We start from the raw sequence: 15,737 nt of genomic DNA, 5'->3' as shown, positions 1-15,737 counted from the left end.
AAAACTGCCTTTCTGAATTTCCATTTTTCCCCCTTTACAAATGGGTGATACAAGATTGTGAGACAGAATAAAAAAATCCTCGTAACTGGTAACTAGACCTAGCTCCACCTTTTACAATCAAAAATACCTTTGCCTTCTATGGCATATTGCCTAGGCTCAGACAGTAATCCTGAAATCCAGCAGATTCATACCTGTTTGGAAACACTTAGTCAAAAGATTACATTTAAACTAAAGAATAAGGCAAAAATTTCTCTCACCTGGCAGTAGGCTGAACACTGCTAACTCCTTGATTGTTTTAGCTTTTCTTTGAGGCGTTGAAAAGCTGTGAAGTACGGTGAAGTAGAGAAAGGTGCTCTCGACACCTCCTCAGCAGATACTGCAGAGAAATAGTGAATTTTCAGCCCTGTTTATTTCTCTTACAAGAATACAAGCTGTGACAAACTATGTCAAGTGTTCTCATTTGAGCTGTACAGATCCTTGATAGAGGTACCGTTAATACCCTGTTAGATGAATCCTACACATTTTTTTCCAACTTCACTTTATTAGTATTTCCCTCCTTTACACATGCCATTCATTTTGAGTATTTTTTCCTGAAGTTAAAAAAATGCAGTGGCAAACCACTCTTACTATGCTATGCTATGCTTCCCTATTTATATTGAGTTAAATCAAATGTATATGCACATAAACTCTTGGTAAAATTTCTGTTGAACCACCTTTGTGCAGTAAAGTGAATTATAACAGATGAATATAAGTATGTAATGTCCTCCTACACTACTGATGTCCTCTTTGGGCTTGCAGTGGAGAGAAATTTGATTTTAAAGTTAACTAAAAAACGACGGACAAAAAACGTCTGAATAGTTTTTTAATAGTTCATACCTGGTGTATTAATTAGACATTATGCGTCTTCCTTTTAATCCACTGATTCAGGCATGGAATATAGTACAATACAATACAATATTATACTTAACAGAAGTTTGCAATCTTTCTGATCAACAGCTGCATCTTCACTCAATTTACAGGGAAGTTTTTTTGTGTAAGCATGTATATTTGGAGTTCTCTTACCAAAGGAACAGAAGACACATTCTTGAGCTTCCCCAAAATATTGTTATATGGAATAATCTAGCAATATCGTAAAAGGCTTCAAACCACTGTACCAAAAAGATTAAGACAGGAAACACCCTTCCCATGCAAAGAAATGAAAGCAATAAACAGCAGGTAGGCACTCCACCTACAAATGTAGCAAACTAGAATAAAATCCCTCCCTCTGGACATCCTTCCTTATCAGCTGTCTTCAGCACAAGACAATGGTTACTCCCAGTGTATAACCCTGAAGTCAGTCAGCTGCAGAAGCTGCAAGGAGGCAGCACTCAGGGATGGGAGGAACTTGTGGAACTTATATTGCAATGGTTGCACCAGAAATTCAACTTTAACTGCTGATTCTCTAGAAGATTATATATAAAATATTAATTCAGGACCATTATTTAAGGGTATAGTGGTAGTTATTATGTTACTTTTCATGTTCATGTGATCAGTTTGTAATGTTTCCTTATGTTTTGGGTACTTTTTCCTCACTAAGGGAATATCTACTGCATTGACTAACGCGCTATTCTTATTCTGTCATCATATTTGCTCCCTCTCCACCAGTGGCATCCTGGGAAATATGGAGATCCTCTAGCATTTCAGCCAGACTGATTCGTGGAGGACCGTCATCATCTGTATCACTCTCCACAGGAACATCTGCATCTAAAGAAGCAAATACAAAAAAAAACAACAAACAGCTAAGCAAAGAAAACAAACCCCAAATCCCCTGAACAACCCCAAGGAAGGAAGGGGGGAAAAAACCGAAACCCCAAAACAACCAACAAACCACAAAAACAAAACAACAAACAAACCCCTCCTAAAAACCAACAATCCCATGGCAATTGTCCTTATGGATGACACTGAATTATGTATCAAATCCTTCACCCAACAGAGGTTTTGTGTGTGGGAGAAAATATGCTTCTCCCTCATGTTAAAGGCAAGCAAACAAAACCCATCAACATCCATTCAGTGCATGTGAAATACACTGAATACCTGAAGCTATTACATTACAGCATTTCTCTAGGCATGAGTAGTTCAAACAATCCAAATACAGAACTTCAGTAAAAATATTGAGTGAAAAATAGTCATGATTTAGTTACATGCAATGAAATGGTTAAAAAGGCCTTACTTCTGTAAATGTTGACATTCTTCCTTATGGCTTCATCTTCTTCAAGATCTTCAAGGAAGTCCTGGTATTGCCTGTAAAAGATGCTTAATGTATTTACTCACTTTTCCTTCGGATTTATGCAAACTTATAAAACAAAATAAAAGCAAAGAAACGAAGCCCCAAGGAAGGACTGCAATCTGCCGTCCTTCAGACGTGCCTTCTGATGGCTCTCCTACATTTCCAACTCATTCTGCTTTTTTTTTTTTCATTATCACCTGCTGGTTTCCAAATAATTTGTTTAATTTGCCTCTCCTCATTTAACTCTAACTGCCTCATTTTTCCTACTCAATTGAATGTTATTTAGAATCTGCTGTTACTGTATCAGCTTTGTCACTGAACAAACCAGTGACAAGCATGTTTTCACAGAAGCGTCCCTTTAGCCAGACAGACACCAACTGTAAGCTACAGACACAATGCTTCCAATACTACTCACTTGTCTCGCAATTTAAGCTTTTCTTGTTAAAAACAGAAAAATAGCTTTTATACTTTGCAACAGTAAACCTGAAAAACCTGCAGTGTTATTTCTAAGATTTCAGGGTTCAGTCTGTTTCCACACTCCCCTGGCCCGTTGTTCTCAGTATCCATGTTCCCTGAAAACTTAGCAGTCAAAATAGGATAAGCATTAAGTAAGGTGCAGATGCTTAAAGCACTTCCTGCACTAGGGAAGCGGGAAAAATGCAGAGATACTGCTCTTCAGAGAACACCGATATCAACCTGTCCTATGAGCCGGTATCCCGCTCAAACACACCCAGCAGCATTTGCTTGTGCCTCCATAACGATCAGCACATCAGCTTAGGCATTACACTGGGTTTATGCTCAGCGGAAGCTGAGAAATATTTTTTCTAGACTTGGCACACTATCCTAGGTAGAAGGGACTGAAAAGCTTTATGGCAGATACTGAACCTTTCATCATCTGTATCCATGCCTTCTCTGTCCCTTTCTAGCTCTTTCAGCTTCCAGTTTCTGCGACGCTGGCGTTTGGTACGGTCGTAGCTCTTCTTTATTAGTACCTACGGTGAAAAACAGCACGTATTTACACATACACACCTTCAGTACCGATGACACTCTTTCAAAATCCAAAACACCACCCAAGTCTAGACTTGGGCAACTGTAAAATCAGCTAACAAATGGTAGAGTCAGTCTGGCACGCAGAAGTTTTATATAGAATTTATATAGCATTTGTCAATTCAAAAGTTTCCAAACACTTTGGATTATGTCCTGAAGAGGCATACACACACTGGAGTTGTAATAGTTTTCACCAGACAGTGCATGGTAATTTGAACAAAATCAAAGAGTATGGTAAGTTGAAGTAAATGTATTATTTAACCACCACTCGAAAATTTAAGTAGTGAGAAAACAGTTCTCAAAATTAGACGCTATTCAAATTTCGATATTAATATCCCCTCTTCCTTTAGGCAATACGGAACTAGTGAGTATTCATTATAAAATTATATTCCCTAATACCCCTGGGTAACGCAGAGAACTTTGTACAGAGAAAAAAAATGGTCTTACCACATCAGGAATATTGTGTGGGTTCATCTTATTGGCAAACTCGTCATTTAAGTTGCAGTTCGCCAAGTCGAATCTAAAATGAAAACAGGTATTTTATCCTACCCTTTTATGTAAGTCTACAAAATTGAACTCAATGTATCATATGTGTGTATTAAAGAGCAGCCTAGTGTAAGTTACAGCTCCTAAGAAAGATAAATGTTTCCAAATGAAGCGAGGAGCAAATAAAAAAATCCACATCAACACGCAGCTGTCGTAACTGAAAAACTCTTAGAAGCTGCTGTTCCCAAATTCTGTTCAGTAGCACTCCCCAACCTCCTGAACCCAAACAGCAACATCCACTGAGGTGCTGTTGGGCTCACAACAGCTCCAATAACATTCATGTTTAAGCCTGTTTGAGAATCACCTAATTTGCCTAATCTTACAAAAATTTCACATTTGTCATTGCTGTATACAATACTCCCTATCAAACAAAAATATCTTCCCTGGTATTTTAAAAATCCCTCCCATCTATTTGTGTCTAAACCATTATTCCAATCTGCACGCTAAAGTCAATACTTCAGCCCTCTTATTACTAACAGCCCTCTTCACATGATGACTTCTGCTAGAAAAAAAGATTTCCTGTATTAGGACCATCTCTTCGTGGCCAAAATGAAAGATTCTATCCCTTTTGCCAATTTCATTTAGAAATCGGAACAGTTAAAAATTTTCTTGATAATACATAAGCCTGTAGAGAATCCAGAGAATTCAGTCATTAAATAATCATTTAATAAAAACCAAGAAACAGAACAGACCCCAAGACAAGGTCGCCAGGATTCAGAATGTGGCCCAAGTGAGTACAGCAGAAATACTGATGATCTGTATTCAACTCCGAGGTTTTCTGTACCCAGGCTTCAGCCAGCGTGTGCTTAAGGAGTGAAAAATAAAACACTCTTGTAATCAAATGCAGCTTAACTTGCTGTGCTATAACAACATTTGCTCTGCTATATTACTGTTTTAAAATATATTTCTAACTAAACTTGTATTTCTACATCAAGCATCCAATGTATTGCTTTTTACTCCTCATTTCTCATCTTTACAAAAGTACAGAAAAGGACATGCCAAGCACGTTTCACAAGAATTCCACGAAAGCTGTTTCTATAACTAGACATGTGTTTTGGTGTTGGTTTTGTTGGTTTGTTTTTTTTTTTTTTAATTTCATAGCTTTCAACCACATACAGCTTTTGACTGAGAAGAAAATGTTTGGTACCGACTCACTCGTTCTGATTAAAAAGAAATGCTTCTATACTTCAACAAAACCAATTTAATAATTGAAGAGTTGCAAAGCTAATATAAAATAATTTCAATAATGACAGTAACAAGTAGAGTTTAAACTCTTCACCAGAAAAGCATTTCTGAAAGTGGAATTCATGTAATGCCTGTGCAATTTCCAAACCAAAACACTGTCCACAGCATCCTGAGAAGAGCTTTTTGCCAATGGCAAGACATAGAAAAGCATACATCTGACTTTGCAAGGTAGAACGATTCAAAACAGAAGTTCAGCTGAGTAGGGGAGGGAGGGGAGAGAAAGGCCCAAAACACTGAATCAAATAGAGAGGAACTCTTACCTTGTTTGATCTTGCCCCTGCACCTGCACCTTTTTTCTTGTCTTGAACCCTGTTGATATCCATAATGATGAATTCCTCTAGTTGTTTGGGGTGGAACAAGCTATTAAAAGGGTGGCGCCAGTAGGTATTTCCATCAATTTCAGCAACTGGAAAAAAACCACCAGCATGGGCAATCACAAAGGAGAGAATTTCTTACCAAGAAATTAAAAGGAAAAGGAACCATTAGCCAAAATTAATGCAACTGCCAACTGCATTTTGTTCAAGCTTGTTATTGTACCACAAGTATTTAGGACATGACCCATATCGCAAACTTGTGCTACAAGAGCAGTTGATCTGTGACAGCCAGATCACCTATCGCATGTCTAATGCGCAGAGCTTACTAGCAAATACCAACCAAAGCACAGTGCTTCTGGTATCGAAGTGGCGAGAATCATAATCCAGAGAAAAACTAGATGCCATCTCATTTTAGAGGAATATAGCTGACAAATGTAAGTGGTTAGCCTAGAACATCCATGAACTTAAAAGTGACCCAGCACATTTTGCCTAGGATACTACGGAAATCCAGCTTACAGAATTGTGTCTTAGTTTGCTATTAAATTTCTATGTCAGGGATTGTACAGATAAATTTACAACATTAAGGTCTAAAAATACAAGATTTCATGAAAACAAACAAAAACCCAATTGTGCCAGCAGAAAAATCAGATGCTGCCGTAGTGCAGAAAAGAACCCCTAACTTACTCTGCAGTGTGCTAGGATCGATGAGGTGGATGGTACTTGTTACTCTAATGCACACACAGATCTGGCTCATGTTACCAAGACTCTGTGCCAGTTTTGGTGACAGACATACAACATTGTCCTGCATACAAAGAGAAAATAATTTACACTCATATTTCCTTAATTCTTAATCAAGCCTTTAGAGAAATCTGAAATAGATTTTTAAACTTTACATTTTCAGTTGTCCACCCAATATCACCCAATAACTTCTCCTCAAGATAGCTGCTAGCTGCACTTTCCATGCTTCGTGGGGAGTGGACCTACCCCATCCTCCCAAATACCCAATAAATCATGACTCCATCACCAAAACCAAACCCTACCCACTTCGCACATTACCCTGAAGATGAAATAGAGAGAAGCTACCTTGCATATTGGAACAATTTCCACAGAGAAAGTGCTTTTGTAATTGTAGACATTACTATGAATATCATGCGAGATCAAACGTTGGGATGATTTTGATCTATAAAACACAAAAACAGAGCCTTCAGGCAGCAAGAAGGACATTACTTGAAACAGGAGATAATGAGCACAAAGTACAGCAATGAAAGTATATAGCTGTGTACTACAAATACAAAAAATTAAGGAAATAGGAAAATGCATGAGGGTTAGTTTTACAATGGCTAAGTGGAAAATATGGGACTTCTATAGAAGGGATTTTGTCTGTTTTAACTAGAACACAGGTTCCTTACACTTTCACTTACAAAATTCTTTAAAAATGAGGGATAAAAGACATTTCCCAAAAGCTTTTGAGTACTCAAGGCAATAAACATAAATGATATACCTAGATGGAACTGTACACTGAAGAAAGTCTACCATCTTCTGGGCCTGTTGCTTTGAAGAATAATAAAAATCCAGGCCATCTTAAAGAAAAAAAAGCTTGATGAACATATCTATTTCAAGTACTATGGTTTTTTTTTTCAAATACAATACACAGGCTAAATAATCTGCTGCTTATCTGTACATAGCTACTAATGCAAGCACTCTTCCAATATAAAACAGGTTAGTCTCTTCTACCTCAAGACGAACAAGCCACCTCACTTACCATGGATTTCTTTGATGCGAAGCGTATTTTGATGAAGCCTGTGTTTTAAAATCAGCTGCTCCAAATAGTAGAAAGTCTTTTTGTGCAGAGTCTAAAACCAAATAAAGCTAAAATTATCAAGGTTATTTAAGAACCGTCTAGTGCAAATGCAGTATCTCTGAAGAATAAACATTTATATGAAGAGATCACCTAGAGAAGGAACAGTCCAAAGCCTATTCCAAGTAACCAAAAAGATTTCAGAGATGTGCTCTATATGTACCAAATTATTTAAAGCTTCTGTTTCTCATTTTTGTGCAACTGGTTGCTACAGATACTATTTTCTTTAAACAAGATTTAAATTTTTATAAACAATCTGTCCCACTGTTTCCAACACTGCCTTAAAATACAGAAGGATATTTTGTAATTCACACAAGATCCTCCTGCCAGCCATCATTTAAAAAGAATATGCTCATAATACCGGACAGCAGAGAGGAAGTTTTTCTAAACTAAGATCAGTAAGAAAAAACCCAAACCAAACCTTGAACACAAAACGTATCACCGTGGCAATGTGCAAGTGTGAGTACATCTTTTTCTGAGAAAATCAGAAAATCACCCAAATACTTGTCAGCCTGATTGTTCTGCCACGAACAAATGAAAATTCAGTTTGCCTCTACCTTTTGTCTGACTTGCACTACAGCTTTCCAGAAATCCTTAGCTTCAATCCTATGACAGTCTTCACACATTTGAGATTGAACTATATATTCCACCACAAATACTTGCTGAAGAACTGCTCCATTTATCACCTGCAAAACAAAAGTTTAAAAGGTTTCCTCGTTAGTCTTGTCAAGGCAGCTAGTTTACCACAGCATTCTGAAATAACTTCCATACTATACTAAAACTATGTGACAGACAGCTATATGTGGGTCACATATATTAGTAGTATTTTCCCAGCTTTACTGGAACAGCCGATAACCTTCTTCAAACTGCAATGAATGGCACCTCAATGACAAAATTTAGGCAGGATGAAAACAATATTCTTTCAAGATCAGCCAGTAAACACATGCTGGATTTTACCAAAGAGAACCACTTATCTAGAATGTGGTAGTACTAGTAGTTGTAGCAGCAGCAGCAGTAGTAGTAATAATAATAATAATTCATACTCTTTGCCATAAAAGCTTTTTAAAAGCCACATGCAGAATACTGTACTCCAATTACCTCTTTCTGAACAGTCAGTTTCAGCTTCAGCCTCTTAGAATGTGGTTCAGTCCAAATAAAGCCTGCATCAATCAGCCGGACCTGCCAGTGGGAAAGGACAAGAACTCAGCTACTGCCAGCAGTTGTGCTAGTACATGTGTTAAAAACATGCACCTCTAACTACCACAAAACACAAGCTTATGGTGTAGTTCATAGCTTCTCAATGAACTGAGGAGGTGAAAAACCTTAATTAAAACCATATGTATCAGTATACCAAACCCAATTAATAACACTTAGTTAGAACACAGAGTCTGATCTACCTAAAATAATGGCGATGCAACCTCAGGCTGTCACACCAGAGTAACTGAATACACTATTCAACAGCATCTCTGGATGCCGTGCAATGATGAATTTGGATAGTATAACGGTTTCCTCGGGACTTAAGAGCCAATTTAATCTCTAAAACTAAGAACATGCAAATTTACAGCAGCAAAAGATATTTTGTATATTTAAGTATTGACCCAATAGCAAGAAGCTCAACAAGGTAATCTAATTTAAACCTTGATGACTGCGGTAACAAAACAATTTTTTTTGCCTAAACCACTATCTCAGATTTTTTCATCTGGTAAGATCCTGAACCTAAGAGATACTTTATTCAACTTAAACATGCGGCTTTCAATTTAGTCTATATAGAGAGCTCTGCAATCCTCTTTCATATCGTCATAAACCAGTAAGAGCAATTGTATAAACAATTTTAAAAATGTTTAAAAAGAAAACTGTAAAATGACAGTGCACTAAAAACAGGTTAGCTTCCTTTGGTTAATTATGCTCAACTCCCATCTATACAGCAGCAATTGCGCAGCACACTGTATGCTCTGAATCGCACTGCAAGAGCCTCCTCAGTACACTTGGTAATTTTTTGTTAGACCTGACCCTGTCCTTACCGAATTGTCCAAAATTCTAGCATGTTCAAAATTCCACGTTTAGTATAAATGAGTTGATAAGCTCTACACAAGTACAAACGGCTGCTCTGGAAGGTTTGAACCCTGTGTAAGTTAGCTGGACTTCGCTTTATGCAATACCAATAGACACGCTATGCAATACCGATAGGATTGGCTACTCACCTTGCTCAGCGAAGCTTTGATTTTTTTAAGACACAAAGCAAGAAGCTCTCTTGATTCTAAGGTACACTGAATCCAGGTTCCTGGAGGCTGAAGATACCTACGGTACAGGAAGCGTTTTATAGCCTATTGAAGCTGCTTCAGCAAATTAAATCACTCAAGAGATGAGCAGGTATTTCCCAAGCTTTCAGGTTTAGTATCAACTATGCACCTACAGCTTTTGCCTCCCCAAGCGTTAAGATTTGTGCATTCCAAGTGCATTCACACTTTTACTGCCATCCTTACCGACTCGCCCGCTTTTTTTTTTTCTTTCAAGGGCCATACACTCACTCATTGATTTCTTCTAGACCTTACACACCAACAGCCTTCTGCTTCCTCAAGGACAGAAATACAAGAACGTGCTGAAAAACCTCAAGAGACCAGGCAAGAGGATGCGCAGCAGACAGAGCCCTGTCAGACGGCTGCCCTGCTTTCCAGCCGCAGCCACCGCACCGAGAGGGCCCGCTTCCCCCGGGGAGGGGGAGAGGGGCCCGGCTGCCCACCTTTCGCACTGCTTGCAGAAATGGAGGGTTCCCTGTTTGGGGATCCCCTCGGTGATGTCCACCTGGGCCCGCAGGCACCCCACGCACATGTTGGCCGGGTTGGGCGGGATGGGCACGCCGCACTGGCAGCAGAGGCTGGAACACAGGGAGGAAAAGTCAGTCAGAAACAGCAGCTCCGCTCTCGGAGGGGACCGCTGCGGGAACCCACGGGGGAAACCGAAGGTAGGCGCAGGCTTTTTAATTTAAATTTTCTTTTTAAAGAGAAGCGGCGGCCTAGGAGAGCCGCCCCCCCCCCCGGTTTATGGCCGCCCGGGTTCCTTCCCCCCTCACGGCAACGGGGCACCCCTGAGGCCGAAACCCGGCCAACAGACCCCCGGAGCCCGCCCGCCGCTTACATGTTGCCCTGAGTGGGGGCCGGCGGTCCCGTCAGGTACTCCATGGCGGCGGCCGCCCCGCCGAGCCGGGTTCCGGGCGGCAGAGGAAGGGGAGGAGGGCCGCGGTCCCGCGAGAGGCCGGGCGGCCACAAAATGGCGGCGGCCGCCCCGCCCGGGGGTGCCGCTGGCGAGCGGCGGTAGTAGTTAGCGAGTCTTTGACACGTTAATTCATTTTTATTTATTTATTTTTTTTTTAAATCATGGGATTTGATCCTCCCCCCCCCCCCCCAGCGGGGCGAGCCCGTGCTGCTGTTGCAGCAAATGGCGGCAGTGCAATACAACCTCGGCCGATAGATTTAGGTCCTAATTTTTTTTTTTTCCCTCATGGAAATGCGCTGCATTCGTTTATTAGCACGGGGACTGACCTGACAGGTCTTGCACGCTCGCAAATCCTGCTGAAATTGGTGTGGACTGGTGCTGTCAGCAATACACGAGGAGGTGGCCCTTTTCAACAGGAATTAATTTTTCAAGGTCGCTGCTAATTTATCAAGAAATACTGCTTCGAAGCAGTTTTATCATTGTTTTAACCTGTTAGTCAACTGTGGCTGAACATCTCCAAACACTTCTTTAAGCGCATTTTAAAAAGAATTTCCAACTTTGGTGGAAAAAGTAAGAATAGGGATGTTTGGCATTAAATTTATATTACTTTCAGTATTGATTTTGGAAAGACTGTTATCTTCCAGTTTCAGAATTAACTAGCTACCTTTTGCATCAGCTGGCAACTTCTCGTCACTTGTAGAAATGGGTAAAACCAAAGCTTTGGAAGTTCTCCCTTTGTTCAGTCTTTCTGTATCTGAGCAATGAGATCACATTTTCTTCTGAGAACTTAGATTATATACAATAGATAGTAGAATAAGAGGACATTATTCTAACTGATGTCAGTAATCTACTGACTTTCTTTTCATGATGGCCAGTTCTTAGCAAAGCCTTGCTGGATTTTGAGAAAACTTATTTGAAGTTACATTTTATAGAAAAAAAAGAAAATTATAAGTTTTAAGACTTCACCTTCCAGGCTGGCGCTTGTCTCCCAGTACAAAAAAAGACTTGGTAAACTGGAGTGCATTCAGCAGCAGCCACCAAGACGGTCAGGGCTGGAGCCCGTTCCTCATCGGGGAGCGTAGGGACGGGGTCTGGCTCAGCCTGGAGAAGAGACGGCTTTGAGGGAACCTAAGAGCAGCCACCCAGCCTGATGAGGAGGTCATGGAGGAGAAGGAGCCAGGCTCTTCCCAGGGGTGCGTGGTGGGTGGATGAGAGGCAACAGGTGTAAGTTGAAACAAGAAAGATTCAGAGTGGTTTAAGAAAAACTTCTTCACCATGAGGACAGTCAGGAACTGGAGCAGGTTGTCTACGGAGTTGTGCAGTCTCTGTCCTTGGAGGGTGTCGAGCCTAAGCAGGTTAAAATGCTGAGCAACCTGCTCTGGCTTCATGTCGACGCTGGTTTGAGCAGGAGGTTGGACTAGAGACCTCCTGAGGTCCCTTCCAGCCTGCGTGATTCAAAACAATTAATATCCGTCTTTTTGAATACCAAATATCCAAGCCTGGCACCAAGTTAACAGCACCAAGTTTCTCCTCTCTGCTTCACCTATCACCTTCTCTGAAGGATTGTTCCTTCCCCTTCAGAAAGAGGCTTTTGAGTTTCCCCAGGGGAGGACAGCAGGACAACGAATACCTTTCTTTCTGGGTCCGTTGCTAATATGGCTTACCCACAAAGCTTAAAAAAAAACTTTACAGTGAGATTGTTGTCAACTATGCTGTCGTAATTCATTAATTAAGAGTTACATAATACTTTGGTTTAGAAGAAGGAGTTGGTACAATCCATTTGGGTTAGATTCCATTCGTGGTGTACAATAACCAACCGTTCCCTTTGGAAAAGAGGAACTGTCGTGATATTAAGGTATGTTTGCCAGTCAGCGTTTGTTTTCTGCAGATTTACAGTTACGATGGAGAAAAGTAGAGCTGAATTGCATCAACACGTTCTGTGTGGTTTATTTAATGTGGCAATATCCTGATGGAAGAGAAGAGTGGGTTTGGTTGCTTTAGAGTTGCTTTGGGGACTGAAAATCATAGGCTGTCGAGCTGTCTGACTTGCTTTTTCTTCTTTGGCACGTTTTTCTTTGGGCTGCTTGTGTTCACAGACTGTTACTCAGTTGTGCTCCTTTGAAATTAAGTTTCTTTGCAGACCTCTCTGGAGACTTACTATGGATCATATTAGTAAAAAAAAGAAAAAAGGAAAAAGCAAAAAAAGATAAAAAAGTGTTGCCCTGCACTGAAGTTTCATTTCCATACTCTTCAGAACCCCTGCTGCGCAGTGGGTACTATATAGTTTTTACTTTCAAGCCCTGATGAATCACTCGATCTTTGATTTCTTTGATTTATGAAATAATACACTTCCTGTGAATTCCAGGCTGTAACTTGGCAGGTCTCACGTTGCAAGAGGGGTAAGACAAAGCCTGTCATTTATAGGAGCCAGATCTTCTGTGAAGTCACCGGGAAGAGAATTTGATCCTAATAGTACTTTAAATGTTCCCACTGCAGATTTATTTTCAGCTGCAGTTTTCTCCATCTTATTTCGGTGCTAATATACTAAACCCTACCTCAGCTCAAGGCACAGCCACCATCTACTGCCAGTTAGTATCAGAACTATGTTCTTCGTAGTCAGCAAGGTACTTTGTATTGCCTCTGCAAGCTCTTGTCCCCCTATGGCTTCCACCCATCCAAGTAAAACTTGTATGTTTTAAACAGTCAAAGTATTGTTATTGTCTTAGCACCACTTCTGAGAGATTTTACATCTGTGTACACAATAAACAAGATAAAAAGCAGACCACAGAATTCCTTGAGAACTTTAGCAATGGTAGGTGTGGATTTCAGAACTTATTACGTGGACTTTGGCCGTGTGATGAGGACTGAAAATATTTCACATCTCTTCCTAGTGAGGATCCAGTATTCAAAGAAAAGCCAGTATTATTGTAGTTGTCGAGATGGATATTTCCTCTCAATTGGCGGCATTTTTAGGAATGGGTTTATGGGTAAGACCTTACCTGCTACAAGCTGGCACTAGCCAGAGATCTGACATCTTAGGGAATCATTTATACTGCAAATCATTTAAGAGAGGGTCAGATTTGCATAGGTATGAGTATTAATCCTGTAGGCTGTCGATTTCTTCTGAGCGTGCAATCACCACATGTCTATGGTAATGCCTGTAGAAAAAATGATGGACATGGGTTTATTTTTCAGCCCTGTCAAGCTGCATAATCTTGATTTGTGGTGGTCCAGATCAGTCTTTTAAATTAATACACTACATTTGGGAAGATCACCGTGTATTTTTGCCATTGTATGCTAGTTACTGTCTTACTGATACTGCAGCCAGACTCCGAGGAGCCACGTAGGATATATGACAGGCCTGGTGTGCCTTCAAAACCAGACATGCCATCTCCTCGCTGCCCTACCAGCTGCAAAGGGAATGTGCGAGGGGCACAGAAGGAGATCCTGGGTTGGAAGAAAACAGTGCATAAGTACATTTATGTGATTCTTCACTGTTCTGTACATATGTTGGGCAGCCACGGTTATAGGAGCCAATATAAAACTACAGTGTGGAAACAGAAAAATTGGGTTTGGGAGCGTTCACCTGTGGTCTGGTATAAATGACCAGGGGAACACAAGGCAGGAAAATAACTATGAATATGTCCAGTTACTGTTTTAAACAGGCCAGAGAAAGATGGGGGGGCCTGGATTTCAAGCCAGTCTGTATATGCTGCTGCTGTATGTGTGCTCTTGGCTTAATTCTCATTCATTCTCACTGAAACAGCCATGCATTGCTTAACGGCATATATAACACAGAAGTAAGAAAGTGGCAATAACCGCTTACCTTCCTGGAAATAAACCTACAGGAATTATACTTCTAATGTGGGCCGAGGCTTTGAGTGTTTTTTTCTTTCCCTGCAAATGTCTCTGGAGCTGTTATCTAAAGTGCAAGATGGTAACTCATCAGGACATTTCAGTTTTCACAGCTCCATTTAATTTCCCTTTTCACCCAGGAGCTGCAGGAGTTATAAGACTGTGTACAGGCACTGCCATGAATTTAAAGGTGGCTTTGTAAATTCTGGCAGCTTGGGTGATAAAGCTGTCAGGTCTCCACCATCAGCTACTCTAGTACTAATGATGGAGAGTGGAAAGGGTGAGGGTGAAAAATGTTGTTCCCCCTTCTGTGACTGCTGCTGTCTAAAACTGTATTGGCATTTCAATGTATGACTGGTTGCATGGAGTTGTTAATTACTCCTTAGGATTCCCTAAGGTCAGAAGCATGGCAAGCAGTGTGCATAAGTTTTTATTTTACATATTTTTCTTCGCAGGATTTGGGGATGTAGAGTGATTTAAATGTTTTGTCACTTTTTTCCATTTGGATTTACGGGCTAGGATGAGAGCGTCTGGGAAATAAATACTCAGTATGAAAAGTGTGTACTTGATAATCCTCTGCATCTGTGTCTGTGCAGAGCTCACTTGTTCAGATGGGGAAGAGACCCCATTATCGTGGCATCAGTCTGAATGCTGCAGTAGTCATGAAAGGGTAAGCAAAAGGCCCTGCTCTTCAGTGGTCTGGGTCCTACAAGCTTCTCTGTACTGTGCATCTTGTCTTTGTGCAGGTCCGTTTTGAGACACGTTGAGGTCCATATAGTTCCTTCAAAGGTTGAGGCCACGGACAACAGGTTGTACAGTGAGATTTTAAATAACTCAGTTTCTTCTAATTCCAGTTACAGAATCAGAAAATATGAATTAAAATATGTATAAAAAGCATCCTATAGAAATGCAGAATATATTAATTGACAGTGTGTACAGTACACACACCTCATTTATAGAGCTGTCTAATAATTAGAACAGTTGTATAATTAATTCACTTAGTCTATATACTTTATTACATCCCAGAATGAACCTTTTCACTCTTCCATTAATTTTATCATTATCAACAGCTGTAGCAAGATTTTGAAGTGTCATTTTACCCTGATTCATCTTTTCCAAGAGGCACATGTCTTTCAATAAACATTATTTTTAATCCCATTAATCCAGGAACCAGTCATCAGAATGATTTGTAGAAATGGAGACAGTATAGAGAAAGAGCTTTTCTGGATGGGTACAGTTTCTGAAGGTGTGAATGGCCATTAGTGAAAAATCTTTTTTTTTTTTTTTACATATTGCTGACCCTTGGGGAAACTCCTGACCCTGTCCTTTGCACCAGGAATGGTCCTTGCCACTGGGTTCACATCACTAAGCCAGTAGAAATCTAAGCAGAAAA

The 15,737-nt window shown here is 40.3% G+C and overlaps 1 protein-coding gene across 1 annotated transcript; it reads right to left on the bottom strand.

The window, feature by feature from the left end:
- Nucleotides 1-848: 848 nt before the first annotated feature.
- Nucleotides 849-10,516, bottom strand: NMD3 (NMD3 ribosome export adaptor). The gene is made up of 15 exons (XM_052803853.1): nt 10,412-10,516; nt 10,017-10,151; nt 9,478-9,574; nt 8,375-8,455; nt 7,834-7,962; nt 7,181-7,271; nt 6,920-6,998; nt 6,502-6,598; nt 6,103-6,220; nt 5,365-5,510; nt 4,552-4,664; nt 3,761-3,833; nt 3,152-3,258; nt 2,210-2,280; nt 849-1,743 (listed from the first exon to the last, which is right to left on the bottom strand). Exons 1-15 carry the CDS (start codon nt 10,453-10,455, stop codon nt 1,610-1,612), a joined length of 1,515 nt encoding a protein of 504 aa, XP_052659813.1. The 5' UTR covers nt 10,456-10,516; the 3' UTR covers nt 849-1,609.
- Nucleotides 10,517-15,737: the final 5,221 nt, after the last annotated feature.

The sequence above is a fragment of the Harpia harpyja genome, chromosome 12 (genome assembly GCF_026419915.1).
Source record: "Harpia harpyja isolate bHarHar1 chromosome 12, bHarHar1 primary haplotype, whole genome shotgun sequence".
NCBI classification, from domain to species: Eukaryota; Metazoa; Chordata; class Aves; order Accipitriformes; family Accipitridae; genus Harpia; species Harpia harpyja.
The sequence above is the reverse complement of the archived record's forward strand: the minus strand, read 5'-3'. Positions and strand labels throughout refer to the sequence as shown.